The 18,473-nt window shown below is 42.2% G+C and overlaps 1 protein-coding gene across 2 annotated transcripts; it reads right to left on the bottom strand.

Moving 5' to 3' along the window:
* Nucleotides 1–3,998: 3,998 nt before the first annotated feature.
* LOC107182737 (GTPase IMAP family member 8-like) lies at nucleotides 3,999–17,451 on the bottom strand. Of its 2 annotated transcripts, none has more exons than XM_015562382.1 (4): nucleotides 17,224–17,451; nucleotides 11,690–11,765; nucleotides 7,658–7,703; nucleotides 3,999–5,809 (listed from the first exon to the last, which is right to left on the bottom strand). In XM_015562382.1, the coding sequence occupies exons 1-4, from the start codon at nucleotides 17,280–17,282 to the stop codon at nucleotides 5,145–5,147; spliced, it is 846 nt and encodes a 281-aa protein (XP_015417868.1). In that variant the 5' UTR covers nucleotides 17,283–17,451; the 3' UTR covers nucleotides 3,999–5,144. The 2 variants fall into 2 exon arrangements, with proteins under 2 accessions (XP_015417868.1, XP_015417869.1); XM_015562383.1 differs by lacking the exon at nucleotides 17,224–17,451 and adding an exon at nucleotides 11,970–12,026.
* Between the last annotated feature and the right edge of the window lie 1,022 nt (nucleotides 17,452–18,473).

Raw genomic sequence — 18,473 nt, forward strand, 5'->3', positions numbered from 1 at the left:
TCGCAACTCAAAGGAAAAAATAAGCTGAGAGACAGCTCGTATCTCGAAAAAATCGTTAGTCAGGACACTCGTAAGTCAAGGCCCCACTGTATTTCCTCTAATTAATTCCCTTTTAATGTGCATGAATTTTGTGCACCAGGCCACTAGTGTGTTAATAACAGGTACAAGGTTCTGAGTTATGGTGACGTTTTCCTGAAGAAATTTTCAGACATAGTATTTCCAATGAACTTAGTCACTTATCCAGCAGTTTTTAGTGAAGTCCCCAGTGAGGAGCCCATATGGGAAGGACCTTTAGAACTCCAACTATAAGCAATAAATAAATCCCTGATCTCAAGTGTACAAAAGCCACCCAGAATGTGAAACCACAAGGACAAAAGTATAAGCCAATCTCAAACACAGTCACCTAGAAAACAAAGGAAGATAAGGCCAATCGCTGCAAAACAGGAAGCATACCACAAAACTGCTTTTTTTCAGCCAACATCATGAGACTGTGAGATAGAGAGAGAGGAAAAAAAATTAAGGCTGAAAAAGAAACAGAAAGCAGTCAAACAGCTGAAGTAACTAGCAGCAGCCAGCAAACAGCTAGGAAAGCCAGTTGGAGAAAATTCAAAAGGAGACAGCTCTTTTCCTACAGCTAGGCGATTTGAATGGAGTTCTTTAACTAGTCAAAGAAAACAAATGGTTACCAGAAATAAGCACACATATGTCTTCTTTTTAAACTTGATAACCTGAATCTTCTTTGGTTCACACTTGATGTTTGTCTCAAATTTATCAAATATTCTGAATATGTGGGAAGTTTTTAAATGTTTGCTAATTGACTTTCCCTGCCTTTCAATATAAAGTGGAGAGGAGAGAGAGTAAGGAGTTTGGGTTTGTTGTTTTTTTAAACCAAAGCTGGAAGATCTAAAAGAGACATGTCATTTTTATCCATTAAGGGACAGCGTCTCATATAAACAAATAAAACCATCCTAAATTTTAGAGAGAAAGAAAAGAGGGAAGATCAGAGAGAAGTGAATGACAAAATGAGAGAGGGATTCTCTGTGCTGATTCTTGTATTATGCAGCATCTCCAGTAAAATTTCTAAAAATAAAAATAAATAAATAGCTGAATATGAACAATTGTGCATAAATACCATATTAAAAAAATAGTAAAAAATTTGCATTTGGGGATTCCAGAGTCATAGGCTGAAGTAGAAACAGTGCACAATGTCACAGGAATGAGGAAACAGGAAAGGCTGAGGGAAAATGAAGGGGGACTCTTAGAAACAGAGGGGAGGACTTTGAAGTCTTCCATGCTGTGTAATTATAGTTTGTACCAATTTCACCAAATCAAGGAGTGGGAGACACTCAATTGACTTATGACTGACAAATTGTACATTGAGGGACATAGACATATTGGATATTTATATTTATAATATAATTTACTTTAAATATAAATAGCAATATCTATCTTATACTAATAAAAGACAAACATGCAAATTGACCGTACTTTGGCTACAACTTAAGCCACGCCCACCAGCCAATCAGAGTGACTATATGCAAATTAACCCAACCAGATGACGGCCAGCAGCCACAAAGGTGGAGCGAGCAGGAGGCTTGCTTGCTCCAGTAATGGAGGAAGCCAAGGTTCCCCACCTGCTGTGGCCCAGTTCTGAGCTCCACTGAAAGCAACAAAGTTTCAATTATAGAAGGTAAATAAACCCCAGATACCTGCTTTCAGCTAGCTGTGGCCACAGAGCTAGAGTGAGCAGGAGCTGGCTCTGATCTCCACTGAAAACAACAAAGTTTCAATTATAGAAGGTAAACAAACCCCAGATGCCTGCTTTCAGCCAGCCATGGCCATGGAGCTGGAGTGAGCAGGAGTGGGTTGCCCCTGGCAATGGAGGAAGCCAAGCTTTCTGCAGACCTCCACTAAAGGCAACAAAGTTTCAATTATAGAAGGTAAATAAATCCCAGAATAAAGATAAAAAGAAGAAGAAGAGAAAAACAGGAGAGGCTGGGATCTTATGTCGCCAGGGTGCTTGGCCAGCCTGAAAACGGACCTCAGCCTCTCACCAAGGCTGGCCAGGCACCCCAGTGGGGATCCCCCACCCTAAAGGGGGTGTGGCCAGCCTGAAAACAGCCATCAGCCTTTTACCCAGGCTGGCCAAACCTCCATGGGATGAGGGTCACCACTGGGGTGGACATACTCTGAGGGGTCCCACACTGCAAGAGGTCATAGGCCAGGCTGAGGGACCCCCCAAGTGCACAAATTTTTGTACACCGGACCTCTAGTCCTATATAATAAAGAGGTAATATGCAAATTGACCATCATTCCAACACACAAGTTGGCCGCCCCCATGTGGTCAAAGATGGCTGCCATACGATGGCTGGCAGGGGAGGGCAGTTGGGGGCCACCAGGGGAGGGCACTTGGGGGTGACGGCTGGCGGGGGAGGGCAGTTGGGGGCTAATGGGTCAGCAGGGGAGCAGTTTGATGTCAATCAAGCTGGCAGGGGAATGGTTAGGGGGTGATCAGGCTGGCAGGCAGAAGCAGTTAGGGGCAATCGGGCAGGCAGGCAGGTGAGTGGTTGGAAGCCAGCAGTCCTGGATTGTGAGAAGGATGTTCGACTGCCCATTTAGGCCCTATCCCACGGGGCAGTCAGACATCCCCCGAGGGGTCCCAGATTGGATAGGGTGAAGGCTGGGCTGAGAGACACCCTCACCCCACCTCCATGCACAAATTTTGTGCACTGGGCCTCTAGTACTTATATATGTTACATACTTCTCACATATGTACTTCTATTTATAAATTGCCTCATTGAATTTGCTAGTAGTTAGCTGAGGATTTTTCTGTCTATATTCATAAATGATATTGATGTGAAGTTTTCTTTTCCTGTAATATCTTTGAAGGATACTAACCTCATAGAATGAATGATGAAGTACTTCCTCCTCTCCTCATTTTGGAAAGTGTTTGCAAAGCATAGGTGTTAATTCCTTAAATGTTTAGTAAATTCACCAGTGAAGCCATTTGGTATTGGGTTTTACTTTGGTGGTAGTTTATTATCTTAATTTTTAATATAACCTCTTTACTACTTATATGTATATTCAGATATCATTTGTATTTGGGCCACTTTTAATAGTGTGTGTAGTTCTAGGAATCTAATGTACATTATAAAAAGGCAAAAGAATAAATGATTTGGTTTCTTGTGCAGGTAGATCACAGCCTCGAGGTGACATACTGTCAGGACCCACCTTAGCTTTTGAACCAAAGCCATGCCCTTCCCAGGCTCAGCTCAGCAGAGCTCCTAGTGTCTGCCCAAGCAGGTCAGTCTTTGCCCCAGGACTCTCTACTGATTTCTCATAGGGTTTGTCAGATCTGAAGGTATCTTTATCCAACCCAGATCCTTCTTTTCTTTCCTTTTCAAATGTCAGATCTGCAGCAAGACCTAAGGCTTCCTTTGCCCAGCTCTGCTTCCTCCCTTTTGTCTTTAATAGACATTATTCCAGAGCCACCTCCAATAAACCTCTTGCACTCACTCTTTCTCAGCAAGTGCTTCTAGAAGGAACTAATGTAATATGGTCTCCTCCTCAAGAATGGCCCTAAAGGAATGTGGGGATATATGGAAGGCCCTACATGAAACAAAAACCCACAAGCTCCGGACTTCATCAGCTCCCATGTCAACTGCTCAGCATAGCTGGCACCTTGGGATTTGTCTTGCCTTCAAACAGAGGAATGTTCTGGAAAGAGGTGCAAATGACTTCTAGACCTTCTCCCTGACATGTTTCAGGTAACACTTATTTACCCTTGTTATAGTGAAATTTCCAGAGTAGTACGTTATTGAGTTGGCTGACACCTAGTAAAGTGACCATCACCCATAACCTAAAGGTCCCAGGCACTAAAAGTGCAAAAGCCTTGGTGAGTCCAGGTATCTTCTGCCTCTGGGAGGAGCCATGCTCTTCCACAAGACAAAATAAAAGCAATCAGGAGGCTGAAAGTTCATAATACAATTAATCTTTATTCTTTGACTCAAGTGAGTGTATTTTCACATTATTTTTTCAGAATTTGTCATAGCAAGGGTTGTTAGGGTACAAAAGTATTAATGCTCTTATAAATGGCCTAATATTGAAGGTAAGCTGACACTTTCAAAAACAAAGGCAGATGATCCTGTCCCAAAGCATCTATAAAGTGGTTAATATTGAAAACATCTGGTCCTACATCTATTGGGAGAAGATTCTATAGCTCTCATCTCATACAGTGCCCCATCAGGGAGCTCTCAAATGCATCTGTTCAACCATGAGTGGAACATCATCACCATCTAGGAACTGAGAAGCAACCTGAAGTGTAGAGGCAGCATAATGAATCTGGCCCATGGGCAGTGCACCCAACTCATAAGACCTGCACCCGACATGAGACACCATAAGCCCCTAATGTGTTTGACCACTATTATGTGAGTTCTCTGAGTTTTATCCTCATTCCTAACCCTCATGATAAAAAAAGAGATATAGGTGCAAAGGAGTTTTCAATAAACTCTTCAGATGAAATCTACATTATTCTTATAATTTAAAAATTTGCAAGGTTGTCTAATTTTGACAATTTTACTGGGACTCCAATTGTTGTTCTAGTATATTGCACTATGATGATTTAACAATACAGTCCTTTGAATCCTCTTAGAGGTGTGTTCATTTTCTCAGAGTAATGAGAGAGGGGATGACAGGGTCCTTTGCATTTAGACTTGAAATGGAGAGGACACAAAAGAACAGCCACCATGTTAGGAAAGGATAGCTCAGGGGCCAGGGGGCCAGGCAGGCAGGGGGGAAGCCCATAGGAGTCCCATGCCCAGGACATGCACACATGTGGGCACCTTGATTCTTTGTAACTATATGTATTATGGCTGTGTCCTTGTTCCTGGTGTCTGTCCTGACTACAATCTACCTACACAGGTAAGGTGGTTTTTGTGACTTGATTCTGACTCTTTTTCCCTACCTTATTTCTCCTTGCTCCTGTATAATCCCCTACTACCTGCCTGAACCTGACAATTTGTTTACATACAAAGAGGTAAAGCATCACACAGTAAGACACATTGACTTCTCAAGCCCCCAAAGTTATGAACCCAGTTCCCACGCATCAATCCTCCCATACCCCACAACCTGAGCATGTCTCTAACTTAAAGAGGCCCCAGGCATTTCATACACCTATGAAAACCTATCTTTTTACTTTCTTTAGAAATTTTTTTGGGATTTTGCTTTTCCTGGACATCTTTAATTATTTTGTTCCCTTTATGGTTACCTATCAGCTCCTTGGCCATTTTCAAAAGATCTATTACCTGGTCTTCCCTGGCTTGGCCAGTTTCTTTGTTATTAAAAGCACAAACTCGCTTCCCACACTTTTTAATTGTCTTCCTAAGAAACTTGTTTTCTGTGTTTTTGCAGTAATCTTTAATATCTCCACCCTCCAGGTCTTCCTTCCGGGTAAAAACCACAATCATGTATTTCCTAACATCTTTTCCGAAGATGGTCTTTAGCGTCGTCATCACCTTTTTGTCTTGGTCAGTGACCCGTCCCAGCTGGAGCACCAGGACCAGAACTGTGTTGCTTTTATTTAAGGACATATACTGTTGGACCGGAGATTTGTCACTGGACAGCAGACAGAAGTCAGGAGTGTCCCAAACCACAATGTTCTGCTCAGCCCTTGTGCTCTCTCTTTTCTGGCACGTGGTGGTGACTGGCTTGGCTCCGAGTTGAGAGGAAAAATCTGGCCGCCCGAGGATGGTATTCCCAGTGGCACTCTTACCAACCCCTCTCTTTCCCACAAGGATAATGCTCAGGGTCTCTGTCAGAAGAAAGCAGGAAGGAGTTGAGACCCTGGGTTGATCTGAGCGTGCCTTTCAAAGCCACATATTTCAGCCAAGGACACTCAGGGAGCATCAGGGCTGCCTTCCCAGAGCAGCTCCAGCCCCAAGCATGGGAATGGCTTCCTCCAGACAACCAGTGAACTCAGAAGCAGGAGTTGGATCACAGTCCCTGCCCTGTGTTCACCCATTGACATGCTGTCATTCCCATCTCTAAATTTTCCCCTTTTTATGGTGCCTTCTTTGATATTATGGCACCTTGTGAGTGTTTTGTTACTCTTCACCTCCTCACCTGGATCCAGTCTACTCATCTTATCTCTATCTTCTGTTCCTGCGGTGACTATTTATTCCCACTTCAGACTAATACTAACTGTAGCAAAGTCTCCTGGATGTATTTGAAAAATGATTCCATAAAATTACTTTTTGTGAAAAAGCAACTACACATACCATCTGTGGGTTACTAGATGGAGCACGCTAGAAGCCATTTCTCATTATAACTACATTCAACTTAACTGTGTCGTTCATTGATGTCAAAAGGCACCTCATGGCTTTAATAATGAGTACCCATTAACACTGTTCTTTGTGGTGTCAATGATGAAGAATATATTTCCCTAGAGATGGAATTATAGGAATAATATGATGTATATCACATTTCATGTTCCTGGGAGATTAAGATGTTAAACTTGGCTTCACCGAGCTTGGTCCTTAGTGTTCCTCTCATTTTGCTACCAAAGGTAAGTACTGCAGCTAAAGACTGTGGGATAAAGCAAGGCCAAGGAAAATCTGAGTTCAAAATGACACTGAGTGGTATATTCATGAAATAGCATACAACTCAGCATTTAATGAAAGACAAGATTGAACTACTGATATGCAACATGGCTGTATCTCCAAAACATGCTAAGCGAAATAAGCCAGATACCAAACCACATGCAATATGAGTGCATTATATGAAGATAAAAAACAGACAAGATTAACCAGTGCCAGTAAAAGTCTGGAGAGTGGTTCCCTTTGGTGATCTCCTGTAAGGGGATGGAAATGAGCCATATCTTTATCTAGATGATGGTCACATATGTGTATATGTGTAAAAGTTATTGAGTTGTATACTTAAGATTTCTGAATTTTACTGTATTTAAATTAAATCGCAATAAATTTCTGTAAAAACCTGCACCACAAAACTGTCTCTGCATACATGCCCTGTTCCCACTTCTCCTGTGATCTAAGGTTAACACCAGATCTATGTGCTGAGCAAATGGCAGAGTCAGCAATTCCAGGGATATTCACTGAGTCTCCATCATCCAGGGTGCCATCCCTGTGGAATGTCACTAAGCTTATGCCTGGCAAGCTTGGGAGTGGAGTGATCATGACATGTAAAGAAAGCAGCTGAAATGCAGGAACTCCACACCCTTTTATGTTGCCTTTGGAAAGTTACTGACATGTGCAGAGTTTAGGATACATTACTAATGACAATCAATATATGGATACTGAGCTTCATCACTGAATTCTGCATAGTAGTGCTATCAGTGAAGGAAGTGTTTGCTTCCAGGACCAGGAGGAAGAGGCCAAGTAGGCACAGCAAGGGAACCCAGTTTTTTAACATTTTAGAGAAGGACAGGTACAGCCACAAAGGGTCCAAGACCTTTGCTGGTGCTACACCTACTCAAAAGTGTTAAGAGTTCCCTAGAGACAGGTTGCAGTCATTGACCTGAGCAAGGTCTTCAGGATACATTTTTGCTCTGATTTATCTAGATATTTCCCCCACTTCACTTTGATGCATAACACATTCAAAGGAATTCAGATATGAGTTTAACATAGTTTAAGGATCTCTTTACCATTTGGATTGCCCTTTTCCTGAGATGTAGCTTCTTTCACACAGTCCTGGAAAATAAAGATGGAAAATGATATATACAGATCTGAAATGTCATCTTTCCACAAAGTAAAGAAATGGAGCATAATGTGTAGTTTGGAGTAATTTGATGAATAGGCTGTGGTCAAATAAAGACCATGGTCATGGGCCTTGCTGGCCATTGTAGACTTGTCCACAATGACAATATTGAGACCCTACTGCTTCTGCCGCTTTAACGGGTTTCCCAGGTGCATGATGGATCTTGCTCTCACTCAGAGGAGCCCCACAGATGCCATCTACAAGGCATTGTTCCTGAAGCTGTAATTTCACTTCTCTACAGTTCCTAACACTAATTCCTTCTAAAGCCTTCCAGAGTTTCTGCTATTCCTGAAGAAAATCCAGAGATTTCAGGAAACCTTCTGCACTCCCTGGAAGAATAAATGCACTCAGTGATGCCTGTGATATGCAGTTGAAAGACAAGGGGAAGTGAGGAGATTGGAAAACAGGATCCCCACATCTCTCCAATGCCCTCTTCCATCACTGGCACCCTCAATGTAGAGATGAATCTTCTTCTAACAGAAATCCAGTAACATTTGGGACCTTTCTCATCCATGTGGGCAAATGAAGATGACGACAAAGGATGGATAGCCACTTACCTGACATTCCCTTCACCTGCCTGGTAAGCCTTATGTTGATTCCCCAAATTTAAATTTAAAAGGGAATAAAAATGTGAAAACATGATATGCAATCTTGATTAATCTGCTATTCTTAGAAGCTTTCTATACTTTATTTTAACCTTGTCTTTGTTAAGTCTCCATGCCAGCCACATTCCCTGCTTTCTTACCTGGCCTTACCCCAAACCATTGATACTATCAATCATCTCTCTACTTAGGGCTCTCTCATTTCATTCTGGTTGTTAGACTTTCTTCACCTCCTAAATCCCACCAAAATTCTTTCATGTTTTTTTTAAATCCAAAGGATTGTTACCATGCAAATGTATATGATCTAAAATTTAATAATTTTAACATCTTTAATCCACCAGAAAATAAGTTGTTAACTCATATATTCTTCTATGTTTTTCTATGTTTATACAAATACATAGAAGCATATACAAACACATAGAAAGATTTATTAGGCTTTCTATTCTGCAATCAACTTAACAACATGTCTGTAAGTCTACACAAGTAGATTTAATTCATTCCACTTGCGACCATTTATGCTAATACAACCATTCCTTTATTGATACTGGCTATTTCTAGTTTTACTATTTCAAAATATGCAGTGATGAATGTCCTTGTCCTTGCACCTTTAGATATACTTATATTTCTCTGTCTGTATATTAGAATAAGAACTTTCACTCCATCTTTGGGTTATATTAAATCTTTAATGTCTCCTTAACTTATTTGGAACTCATATACTTCTATAATTATAATAACAATCATAATAATAGCAGCTAATAATTATTGAACATTAACCCAGTTTCAAGTATTTGCAGATTACTTTATAAGCAAGTAACTTAATCCTTACAACAATCTCTGAGATACATATTATTATCTCCATCTTACAGAAGATGAAACTAAATTCTGTCCTCATGGAGTTTGTGGGTAGGCAACCATTGCAAATACATCTGGAGGAATCACTTGATGTGATGGTGACCATGTGATGAGCACCAATAGGGCTGAGGGGCTGAGGAAGCTCATTCCAAGGGACAATCAGGAGGATTCCTTGAAGAAGTGAGTTTAAGCTAAGGAGATGGATAAATAAAAACAGACCTGATATAAGGGATGGGAAGTGTCAAAAGATATAACTCTAAAAGTTTGAAGCTCTGGCGTGGATGTGAGTATAAATCATGGACTAAAGGGAAGGCTGGTGAGACTAGTACGTAGAAAGCAAGGTAGAGGGTTAGGGACCAATCAGGTCATCAATTCTGAACATGACCTGAAGCTAAGGAGATGGATAAATAAAAACAGACCTGATATAAGGGATGGGAAGTGTCAAAAGATATAACTCTAAAAGTTTGAAGCTCTGGCGTGGATGTGAGTATAAATCATGGACTAAAGGGAAGGCTGGTGAGACTAGTACGTAGAAAGCAAGGTAGAGGGTTAGGGACCAATCAGGTCATCAATTCTGAACATGACCTGTGGAGAAGTGCAATGTCCAGGTTACATTGCATAAACTCATTCTGTACCCTTTCTTTTCTCTGCTGACAGTACTGTTCCTTGTTGCCATCAGAAGAGAGAGAGAGAGAGAGAGAGAGAGAGAGAGAGAGAGAGAGAGGGAGAGTTCAGGCCTAGAGATAAGAAAGGAAGTGAATTCAAAACTCTCGAGCCTCAGTGTCTTCATCTGTAGAACATCTATGCATAAAGTTGTTATGAAGGCTAAATCAGTTCATGTATGTGCCTTAAATTTAGTAGGTTTTCCCTCTCATGGCCATCAGATTTGAATTTAACACATACCAGATCTAAGAAGATTCACTGACACAAAGGCCCCTGTGCTGAATTTTTGCTTGTCTTAACATTCTCTGGCACTTATATTTACAGAATTCTCTATACCAACATTCATTTAGTTACACTGACTCAATAATTGCTTTGTTTCTTATTATGCATAAGTTAAAGTATAAGCTCCTCAAAGGCAAAAGCTTGCATTCCTTAGCTTTGAATACATTCTTCATTCAAGTTAAAAAATTAAAGAAAATGTCACTCTGGCTGTTGTGTGTGAAATGGATAGATGTGTAAGGCCCAAGAATGATTGAGGGGACAGTTGTTAGTAGATTAGTTGTAAAATAGTTCAGGCAGGAGAGAACACTGGATTGGACCAGATGGTGGTTGTGGAGGTGGGGAGAAGCAGGTAGTCCCAGGTGCATGATCATACAGACTTGAGGATTTCTTGGACAGCAGATGCTAGCTGTGGTATCAAAGTGGACTTCTGGGTTTGAGTTTGAAAAGCATGATGAGAAGCACAATCATTTACCAAGTTGAGAGGAAAACAGAAGTCTTTCTTATTTAAGAGAGAAAGCCAGAAGTTTGGACATGTTAAGTCTGGGATCCTATAAAATAGCCCAGTGAAGATATCAAGTAGCAATTGGAACTCAGAGGAGAGACCTGAAATAGAGCTACTAATTTGGAAACTGTTAGCAATAGACAGAGCTCAAGGCTGCAAAGTATGGAAACACCTAAGGGAGAGTGTAAAGAGTTGAGAAGAGTCTAGAACCATGCCCTGCAGATGCCAACTTTTAGAGCTCTTCACAACAGGTTCAGCAATCACCAGAGTGGCCAGAAAAGTGTTGTGGGTGGGGATGCAAGAAGAGGATAGTTTTATTGAAGCCAAGGAAGTCTAATGAGATATTTATGTCCAAAACTATGAGGGGTAATGCTGGAAGCTACCCATTGTCTATGCTATCAGGAAAGTGTAAACAAGGAACCCAGAATGCTGATGAACATTGAGCTCTTGCAAGGGCCAAAGCTAAGCACCTACTGTTTAGTCAAGACAATGGTGGCTCAAGCAATTTCCTGACCTAATAGTCTCAAAGTAAATCTTTACTAATATTTACTGACCTTTAAAATAGTCTGTCTTCTACTGTAATTGCCTGCCTGACTAAGGGCAATATGTGTATCTAAAATTGAATAAAAGGCTGGCAGGGCTTGGGCATCAGTGAAGCCTTTCCTCTTGAGAAGTACTCCCCTCCTGGCCCCCAATTTTCAAAGTCATATTTCTTGGCTAGTCTCATCATTTATCCGTGACCCTTCTTCAGGTCCTGAACCCAAGCCATGCAGAACATGGCTATCACAACTTTCACAGGTAAAATCAGACAAGGATATAAATTTATCCAGTAACTTACCAATGAAGTCCAAAGGATAATATTCAAAGTAACCTACTATCTGGTGCCTCATCTTTTCAGATTATGGATAAATATCTCCTTAAACAAAGCCTAAGAACCTTTTCACTTGACTGTGCCCATCTTCATCCACTCAAACTACACAACACAGAGATCCTTGGAGACCTTAACATGAATTCTCACCTGGGATCCATTGCCTTCATTTCTGAAGTTCACATGGTAGGGGCTTCTATTCTCATGCTCCAAATGTTTGACCATGCTGAGAAAGGGAGAGAGGGAGAGAGAAAGAGAGAGAGAGAGAGAGAGCCATCGATCAGCTAACCTCTGCACGACTCCCCACTGGGCCTAAGCCAGCAGTCAGATATCCCTCTCACAGTCTGGGGCTATCACAGTCCAGGACCCCTTGCTCCTTACCGCCTGCCTGCAGCAGAGGTGGGAGAGGAATACTGTCTGAATCTCCTACCTGCCTCTCCTGCTCATCCCAGCCCCACTGTGCTTGCTGCGGGCTCGCATCCAATCAGTCCTCATCCAGAGAGGCTCCTGCTGCCACAGCAGAGCTCGCCAACCATGAGCCCTGCATCTGGCGCCCTCCCAAGGGGAGTGGCTTGCGGGATAGAGCTGAAAAGGGCTCTCCAACATCCCCTCAGGGGTTATGGATAGGTAGAGAGAGCAGCCAGGCTGAAGGACCCCACTGGTGCACAATCTGGCCTGCGGAGAGACAGCAGAAGGGCTTCAGGGCATGTCCAGACCATCACGCTCAGTCCCGATTGGCCAGACACCAGCAGCAAACTAACCTACCAGTCAGAGCATCTTCCCTCTGGTGGTCAGTGCACATCATAGCAACTTGTTGACTGGTCGACTGTCTGCCCTCTGGTGGTCAGTGTATGTCATAGTGACTGGTTGACCAGTTGACTGTCTACCCCCTGATAGTCAGTGCACATCATAGCAAGCAATTGAGCAGTCTTAGCATATTATTAGCATATTATACTTTGATTGGTTGTTCTGCCATTCAGTCTATTTGCATATTATGCTTCTATTATATAGGATTGGTTGCTTCTGTATGTGTCTTGAGGGGAGATCAAACACACAACCTTGGAGATTTGGAAAAATGTTCTAACCAACTGAGCTACCTGGCCAGGGCTGGAAATACTATTATTTTCTTGATCACAGGGGCAGAGTACAACAGAGATGTCCTGTTGTCACCCTTTCACCCTTCTTTTTGCATAAAATTTAAATGTGATGTCTGGAACTGGAGCTGTCTCATGGAATAATAAAGTAACAAATAAGAAAACAAGTCAACATGCACCATTCAAGCCAAATGAAGGCAGAATAGAAAGATAAAAGGATTCCTAATGACATCACTGAGCCAGATCTCCCTGCAATCACCTCTTTGTTAAATAAACACTTAATATTCTTACAATTTAAGCTGTTGTTACACCAAGTGTGATTTGTAGTATTGCCACCAACTGGATTCTTAAAGAAATGCAGTATTTCAGGCCCTTCCCCAGACTTGCTGAATCAGAATCTGTAATTTAACAACTTCTAGGTGGTTCCCATGAACATGCAAGTTTCAGAAGCACCTTTAGTTAAAAATTAGCATGCCTGAGTCAGAATCTACATAAAGAGCCAAGTTTCCCAGCACAGTCTACAGAATAGTCAGCCCATCAGCTATCAGGTGCCTGTATCTCCGAGTCTGTCCCCATGCTCCCTGTTGTACCCATTGGTCTTGGTCTATTCATGAACCACAATGTCTTCATTACTAAAACCAGTATGACTTAGTCAGCATAACTTTAATATAGATCTTAGTTAACTGATCAGGCAGGTCTCAACACCTTGCTATTGTTCAAATGTGTCTCTCTATTCTTGGCCTTTCAATCTTCTAGAGGGCTTTTAAAATCAGTTCTTATTTTCTTTAGAAAATCCTGTTGAAATTTTAAATGCCAGTGATTGAATTTTTAGCTTAGTTCAAAAAGAACTAACATCTTCAGAGTGTTGTAATTCTCTTCATTGTTCTTAATCAGTTTAAAATATGTGGTTTCTTTTTGGTCCATAAATGAAGAGAGATGATTATTAAATTTAAAACTGTATTGGGAGCCCGGTTATCTTTTTACTTATTTCTAGCACTATTAGTTTCTGGTCAGAAGACATCTCTATAAAATATTTGTCATTAGTTGAGGTTTACTTTTTGGCTGAATAATTTTTGTAAATGTTTCATGTGGGCTTGTAAAGAGCGCATACCCTCCAACTGTGGGTGTTTTTCACATTCAGAGACCCCACCTTGTGTCTTCTACCTTGGCTCCAGATGCCCAGGATGTCTAGTATGGTCTTGCCTGCACCCCTCTCCTCCTGTCCACTGGCAAGATTCCTTCCTGTTTGTCACCACTCCACTTCAAAGTCACCTGCACATGAAGGCTTTCCTGTATTTTCCATATTGAACTGATCATTGGCTCTTTTCTGGACTTTGGAAATAACATTATTACTGGTCTCCCTGCCTCCAACCTCCTCACAACAAAAAACAGATAATATCACTCATCAGTCCAAAGTCACTAAAGAGCTTCCCACCTATCCAAGGAACTAGTAATAGGCCAAGGCTTTATAGTGGTCCAAGACCCCACCTAACTGGGGCTTTGGCTGCCCCCCTGACCTTATCACCCACCCTCTCCACCTGGCTTTGTCACATCAGTCTCCTTGCTGTTCCCCAACATGTGACCTTAGGATTTTGTGCTGGTTGTTCATCTGAGCTACGACAGTCTTTCCCCGGCTTGTGTAAGGCAGGTTCACTTTTAATAGGTCTCTCCCATATCATCTCTGTGGCACAGGAGGCCTTCATCTGTCACCCTATATTTGAGAGCACCCTGCTCCTTGCACCTCCCCAGCATTCCCCAACACCCAGCTTTGTTTTTCAACCCAGCACCCACTGCTACCACCTTTCACATTGTGTCTTTATTTGCTTAAGACTTTCTTTTTATCTCCCCACCACTAAAGGGTAAATTCCACCAGAATGGAGACTTGTCCTGTTTTGTTCACTCCTGTATCTACAATATAGAGAAGGCATTTGTTATATCCTTGCTTATGATCCAGTAGATGCTTTTTGGCTTAAAGAACAAAGAAATGCTGCTGAAGAAAGTGAACAATGAGAAAGGCACTTTTTTTGTGTTGTTATTTAATAGTTCATACCATTTAAGAGCACAGTGTCTTGTAAAGTATACTATAGTCTAACCATTATATTGTACCCCTAAAACCAATACAAAATAATATTAAACATAAACTTTAATTGAAATAAAAGAATAGTATATTAAGAAAGACTAAATAAAAATTTCAAAAAATAAAAAGATCAAATAACTAGTTGATTATTTTTGTTTGGTATGGGGAAATGAATGTATTCATTTAATTTCATCATTATTGATGAAAATACTTTTGTCTAATAGAACAGGGATGTGTAAAAAAATAATCTATGCCAGCCCTGGCCCAATAGCTCAGTTGGTTAGAGCATTGCCCTGATGTGCCAAGGTTGTGGATTTGATCCCCAGTAAGGGGACATAGAAAAAGCAACCAATGAATGCAACAATAAGTGGAAATTAAAAAAAATGGATCTCTCTCTCTCTCTCTCTCTCTCTCTCTCTCCCTTTCTCTCTCTCCCCCCTTCTGTCTCTCTCTCAAATCAATTTAAAAATTCCATTCCATTGTCAGAAACCGTTAGTATACTTAGCCTATCATTCCTCCAAAATTTTAGTAAAATATAAAAATTGGAATATAAAAGCTTTGTGACCTCAAATAAAAGGACACCAAAGTATCTGTTTGGGTGAATTTTCTTTTAATGAAATCAAAACAAACCTGAGAGTGAGAGCAAGAGAGAGAGAAGAGTAAGTGGCCTACAGAAGGGAGAGCCCCAGTGGAAGGGAGGAATCAGAGGTGATGGGAAAGACCTTGATCGACCCTCCTTCAAGAAGCCCCACCAGGAAGGACAAAGACTGCAGAGGCGAGGAGCCACCCATCAGGGTCATGGACAAATGCCTGGGCTCTTCTCTAGAATCCTCTGGACCCCTCTTACAAGACTCAAGAGGGAAAGCCTCCTCAGCCTGAAAACCACACCCCACAGCTGTTACTCTGAGGAGAAGAGTCTTTATAGCCTAAGTCTATCGCTATTGGACTCTTCTAAGAGCATGTTCTTGCTCTAACACACAGCCATATAAAGAAACTCTTACCCTAACTCCTTATTAATAGTCCCCATTATTTTCATTCTAACACTGTTTCCATCTGATATTATTTACTGTCTGCTTTTTAATTTTCTCTCTATTGTCCTTAGTATGAAACTCCGTAAGAGCAGAGACCTAGCCTGTCTTATTCTGTGTGCCCCTAGGCCTGGTATGGGGCCTGCCATATAGTACAGGGTGGTCAAAAATTGATTTACAGTTGTCCATATGGAAAATAATACAATAATTCACCAATAATCATACAAAAATAAACTGTTTCTCATACTCATAACTGTAAACCTACTTTTGCCCCACCCTATACATGCACAATAAATGGTGTTAAATGAGTGAGCATGAGTGAGGGTGAGGAAAGGAAGATAGTGAGTTTTTACAAGTGTAGAGGGCAGCTGACCAATAAAAGAGAAGTAACTGTATGTTGTATCCTAAGCCAGTGAAATGGTACCATTTTCCTACATTAATTATAAAACCGACTCTAGTGGGTAAATAAGCAGAGACTTCATGCAGGTCTGGAAGAGAAAGGAATTTCTTGTCCACATGAGCACCACTGTTTTACATGGTTCCCAGCATGTGGACATAAATGATGTTGCTGAACTCTTTCCAGGCCAGGACACCAGACTGAATCAGGATTGTTCTCTCTCTTTCTTTAGTCTTTCTCCACACATACAATTGCCCTACCTATACCATTTCCACCCAGGCATACAGAAAATACTTTTAAAGAAAAAGGAAACCAAAACTCCCTCTTCACTCTATCCTTTAAAACCTACAGTTCCCTCTGATCATCTCCCAGGCCCTCTGGAGACCCTACCAGAGCAATGGAGAGAAAAAGACAGAAAGCTTTCTTTCAGAACTCCAGTCTCACAACACAGCCCAAGGGGGACCCGGCTTCAGGCATCCACACAAAACTTCCAGGGAGTCCTCCCACACCAGGTGGTTCACAGCCACTAAAAAGGGGTCAGAAAGCTTCCAAAGCTCCTCTGGGGGGACTCAGTCCAGCCCACAGGTCAGTCATGGGGAAGAAGTGAGAGCATTAATGGGTGAGAACCCAGATGGGTTAAATGTAGGTGACATCAGAAATTTTATTTCTGCAAACATTAACCAGCCTCAGTGTTCAGGCACTAGAATCCGAAGTATGCAAAGGTTTGAAAATATTAGAAAAGTGAATGTGGGAAATCAGGGTCCAAACTGCCAGCCTCACAGTGGTGGCTGCTGGAGACACAATCCCAAAGTCAGGAGATACTCAAGAGTGGACCCCCATTCATTTTCTTTTTCCTCCCCCTCCCATCAGGCCTTCATCCCAGCCTTGTGGGGAGCATCCCATCTAGACAGGCCTCCTCTGGGAACCTGGGAGCCTCTGCCCCTTCGCCCAACCTTGGGGCTGGGCATATCACTGCCGAATAAGGAGGAACCATCCCAGAGGCCCTGAGATCACGCCCTCCAGGTGGCTCCTGTCCCCTCTCTGGGTTGCCATCTGGTAGGTGTAGGCACATATGTGCACACACATACCTTGGTCCTGTCTCCTGGACTGTCACAGTCCCAGAACCTCCACCTTGGGCCTGCTCCATTGCTCCGTGGGTGAAAGCAGCTGCTAGTCCCTCTCAGGCAAACAGAATCCGAAGGGGGATGTGGGAGGAGGGACCTGAGGAAGGAAAGCAGGGCGGGATCAGCTCTGCAGGATCTGAGTCTTTCAGACAGTGTTTCCCAGGAGGCAGATGTTTCTAGACATGGGTTTCACAGCCTCAAAAGCACAAATGCAGACACAGGGGAAGTTTAGAATTAGTGCCCGGTCACAGGGTGCACGTCAGAGGCAGGCGGGGTCAGGGAGTGGCAGGCACACGCCTTCCAGTGTGCAGCTGCAGAATGGAAGGCTAGTGGGCAAAGGAGAGAGTCTGGAGCTCCTGCCCCAGGCAGAGCTGTAGAGGATCCCCAGAGAAGGGTCATGGTGCTCAGGGCCCAGCAGGCTGTGTGGGTGGCTTCCTGCTCCTGGGGCAGAAATCATGTCATCTTTAGAAGCTTTGAAGAAGACATTGTTCCACCACCAGCTCCCGACTTCTATCCACCCTGAAGCAGCCTTTTCAGTGTCCTGTAACAAACTCTCCGACTCCTTTTCCAGGAAGATGTCCCTAGAATCCCCAGCCTGAGTAACCCTGGCCTTCAGACTAATGCTGCTTCTCAGGTAAAGAATTCTTTCCCAGGGCTAGTAGAGCACTTCAAATGCTAGAACATTTATGTTTTCAAATGGCTCAAAACCCCTTTGACAAGAGGTAATAGGTCATATGACAGAAAGGAATTGAACAGGGAGCAAGACTTTTTCAAGTTTGTTTGTTTTTATTATTATGGTAAAAAACAAAAAAACAAACAACAAAAAACAAAACAAAACTTCCAACACATTAAATGGACCATCTTAGCGATTTTTATGTGTAATGTTCAGCCTTGTGAAGTATGCTCAGTGGTTGTGAAAGACCTGAGAACTCGCCCTACTTGTTTTTATCAGTGGTTAGAGCATTTGCCCCAGGCCAAAGAGCAGGTTCGATTTCCTATCAAAGGCACATACCTGGGTTGCTGGTTTGGCCCTTGGCTCTAGTCAGGGTGCTTGTGGGAGGAAACCAATCAATGTGTCTCTCTAACATCAATGTTTCTCTCTCTCTCTCTCTCTCTCTCTCTCTCTCTCTCTCTCTCTCATCTCTATCTCTCTCTCTGTTTGTGTTTCCTCCCTTGCATTCTCTCTAAAAAAATCAATGGAAAAAATTATCCTC

This window comes from Myotis davidii, unplaced genomic scaffold, assembly GCF_000327345.1.
Source record: "Myotis davidii unplaced genomic scaffold, ASM32734v1 scaffold838, whole genome shotgun sequence".
Taxonomy (NCBI): Eukaryota; Metazoa; Chordata; class Mammalia; order Chiroptera; family Vespertilionidae; genus Myotis; species Myotis davidii.